The sequence below is a fragment of the Telopea speciosissima genome, chromosome 8, assembly GCF_018873765.1.
Source record: "Telopea speciosissima isolate NSW1024214 ecotype Mountain lineage chromosome 8, Tspe_v1, whole genome shotgun sequence".
In the NCBI taxonomy this organism is placed as follows: Eukaryota; Viridiplantae; Streptophyta; class Magnoliopsida; order Proteales; family Proteaceae; genus Telopea; species Telopea speciosissima.
Window position 1 is genome coordinate 16,592,424 of NC_057923.1, and position 3,777 is coordinate 16,596,200.

Genomic DNA, 3,777 nt, shown 5'->3' on the forward strand with positions numbered 1-3,777 from the left:
AGCATTTACTAATGTGCCTAAATATATAGTTTGATTGGTCAACAAGCCTAGATTCATTATATTCTTTATTGTATGGATTAGAATGGTCAATCAAAAGCGATGATTGAAATGAATATTGCTTATCAAAGTCTAACAGATACTCTACCAAATAAATCAAAACATCAAAGACAAAAATAACACATTATGTGTTATAGAACCATGAAAATCCCACAATATATCTATTACAATAAAATGTATAGATCATCCATCAAATTATCCTATGCAATCCATAAAATATAGTTCATATCATAAAGAAAACATCTATAAAACATAGTTCATGTCATGAAGAAAACAAAATATCAATTGGTCCTCAATCTGATGGTGCTTATGTCTCTGATTCATATGTAAAAGGAGTGACAATAGTACGCAGCTGACTTAAATTGCCACTATAGATTGGAGTATAAGGTTCAGTAGAATTAAATGCAGATCCAAGCCCAAGCTCTCTATCAAGCCATGTCTGATCATCTTCCACCATTGTATCCTCCTCATTTTCAAGTCCAACTCTATCATCATCTTCATTAATTGGAATCTCAAGAAGTTTATCTAACACAATTGAGTCCTTGCTGAATTTCTCAATTTCCTTTGATTTGAGTTTCATAAGGTTATTCATCCTTACATAAATCAAATCTTGCAACATCTCAGGAGAAAGCTTGTTTCTCTTTTTGGTTTGCATAGCTTCAAAAGCACTCTAGTTTCTCTCACATGATGATGAACTACAAGGTTGACTCAAAATATGAATAGCTATCTTTTGAAGCAAAGGAACACAACTTCCATGCATAGTCCACCATGGACCTACAGACATAAAAGTATGTAAGGAAATAATAAAGAACAAATTCATTATCAAATTTAGAAAAATAAAGAAGAAATAAAATAAGAATATAACAAAAATTATCAAATTTTTTTTACTTACGTGGATGGCAATCAACCATTAATAAAGAGAGTTCATGAAATAGCTTTTCTTCTTTCTCATAATAATTTCTGAACTCATTTGCAAATTGTCTCTTGTCATCTGGAGAAACCATAGTCTTTATGATATAAATAACTACTTGTTGCACATCATTTTGGTAGTATGAAATTTTTCCATCATACATAAAGAAAGGATTCAAAAAAGCTGCCATCACTTGCACAGGATGAATTATGTTTGCCTCTTTTCTACTGTCAAACAATTGCAATAGCCTCTTGTACTTCGATGAATCTCTGTTGCAACGATCTATGATGGTATTCCTTGCCCTTTCCATAGCCTCATACAAAAATGGACTTGTAGCTCCATCACCATCAACTAGGCGAAGGACTATGATAAGAGGTTCTAAAATGGACAACACATCTTTTGCATTCAATCAAAACTCGGTACTTTGAATTATTTGAGTTACCATTGCACCCAAATCAGACCTGCAGTGCCTGTTGATCCTCCATTCTGCTGATGCAACCATAACTCTTAACAAATCCTCAACATCAAGAATAGATTTAAGCATAAAAAAATTAGAGGCAAATCTGGTCTTGCAAGGTTTTTTCAATTCTTTGCCTCCTTTGCATTCCCTCATTAAGGCTAAAACAGTCTCATGCTTGTACATAAAACCAACAACCAACTTTGCCTTGTCAAATACTTCTTTTACCCATGAAATTTGTGCATCAATGTCCTTTAATAGTAATTGCACTCCATGTGCTGCACACCTTATCCTATGAATGTGTGGATATTTCTCCATATCAAAGAGATTGCAACCTCATAGTTGGAAGTGTTATCTGAGATAAGTTGAACAACTTTCTCTGTTCCAATTTCCTCTATTATAGGCTCAAGTATTTCTCTAAGAAATAGTCCAGTCTTAGAAGAATCAGAGCACTCAAAAGAGTTGAGGAAAACAGCCCCCTTGGGTGAATATGCAATAACATTAATGAAGGAACGTTCTTTCATTTCAGTCCATATGCCAGACATAATAGTGCATCCTGTAGTAGACCATGACTCCTTAACTGAAGCAACATATCCTTCAATATCCTTCCTCGCCCTTTGTACCAATTTGGTCCTCAATGTAGAATAACTAGGTATGGCATAACTTGGACCATAACAAGAAGCAAAACGTATCATCTGAATGAAACTAGGAGTTTGAATAACATTGAAGGAAATGTTATTAAAAAAGAAACAACGAGCCAAATCATCATCAACTTCATCCTTGCTTTTCTGTTTAAACATTCCATCTACACTTGGTTGTTGAAGACTTGAAGACTGACCTATATGTTCTCTACTATCTAGGGGGCTTTGTGAAGTTCCAACATTACATGCAGTGGAACTTTCCCCAGTCTTAGCTTTCTTATTACTTAATGCACGGAGTGCCTCAACATGGACATCATCAGGCACATTGCTACATATCCCAACATCATTTCCCTTCAAGCAAGCTAAATGATATTTCACTCTTGAAATACCACTTGCATACTCCTTGTTACAAAATTTACATTTGAAACGCCCTTTTAAACTTCCACATACTTCCATAATTGATCTCTTTGTTTAACCATTTTCCCTTAGTGTCCTAATAAACAAACAAATATAAAAAATAAAAAACAAACATTCCATAATACAAATAAATAAAAAAAAGAACATGAAGCAAAGCCATGAACTATCAATTAACTCAAGAACAAAGGATTAAAGATTACAGGCATATAGGCAATAAGGTATGCTTGAAGTGCAAATGGAATTATAGTCAAAATAAGAGAGGGTGGATCAAATGATAATTTACAAGTAATCATATAAACAGATATCAAATGATATGGACAGTTGAAATCATAGACAAAAGGTAAATAATTGAATATGGAAAGACATAGTGGATCAAGTGAATCCATGGAGGGCTACACCTGTATAGGCCATGGATGTAGGTTTTTCCACTAACCACTCACTATAAATAAACCCAAGAAAAGTAATATGGATGATAAGAACTCCCATGATGAGAAGTGGAGTTCCATGTATAACACAACATATCATACACAAATTAATTTCTATATTGTTAAGAAGTTTAATTTCAGGAACCAAAGAATTCCTTACCACATAAAGGACAAAATTCCCCTCAAAGTGGGTTAGTTTTTTTCACAAAATAAAAAGAGGCTAAATAGGAGAGCATACATGTGTGGCTGAGGCTATGATTAAGACTTAAGAAACTAAAACCTTCCCCTCTTTCTTGGTCCCTTCCCAAATCCCAACTTGGAGAATATAACGAAAAGACAAAACAAACTTATTTGAATCTGAAATTGGGTATTACTATTGAGGGTTGAGAAGGGTGTTTATTCTGTTATTAAGTTACTAGGCAGTATACTGTTATTGGAGTTTTTCTGATAATCAAATTGGGGCTGTCCTCTCTTGGGATCTCATCGTAAGGCTAGGCTGTCTTAGGTCTGGTCTTGCATTAGAATCTTTTGCCAACATTGCACTTTTAGTAGGAGATATTTCAGGATTCATGTTCAGAAGAACTGGCTAATTGTTTAATTGCCAGCAAAAATGTGACACGACCCTCCTCTATTCAAGCTTATGACCTGCAGTGTAACTGCACTTCTAGGGCTTTCCATAAATTCAAAAAAAAATTGAATTTTTCCTTTTATTTTCTATCCGGTTCTTGTCAACCAAGCCAAAGAAATCTGAATAGAAATTTCTCCCCGGAAAAGAAAGCAACAAGAAAAGATGGTAGATGTACCCATAAAACCAACGAAAAACCCAATACAGAAGATTTCCTATCGGAGCTCCAAGAAAGAAAACGAAAA

At 34.3% G+C, this 3,777-nt stretch overlaps 1 protein-coding gene across 1 annotated transcript; it reads right to left on the reverse strand.

Moving 5' to 3' along the window:
• Positions 1-1,711: 1,711 nt before the first annotated feature.
• On the reverse strand, positions 1,712-2,521 carry LOC122672085. Its single transcript, XM_043869587.1, has one exon. It carries the CDS (start codon positions 2,519-2,521, stop codon positions 1,712-1,714), a length of 810 nt encoding a protein of 269 aa, XP_043725522.1.
• Positions 2,522-3,777: the final 1,256 nt, after the last annotated feature.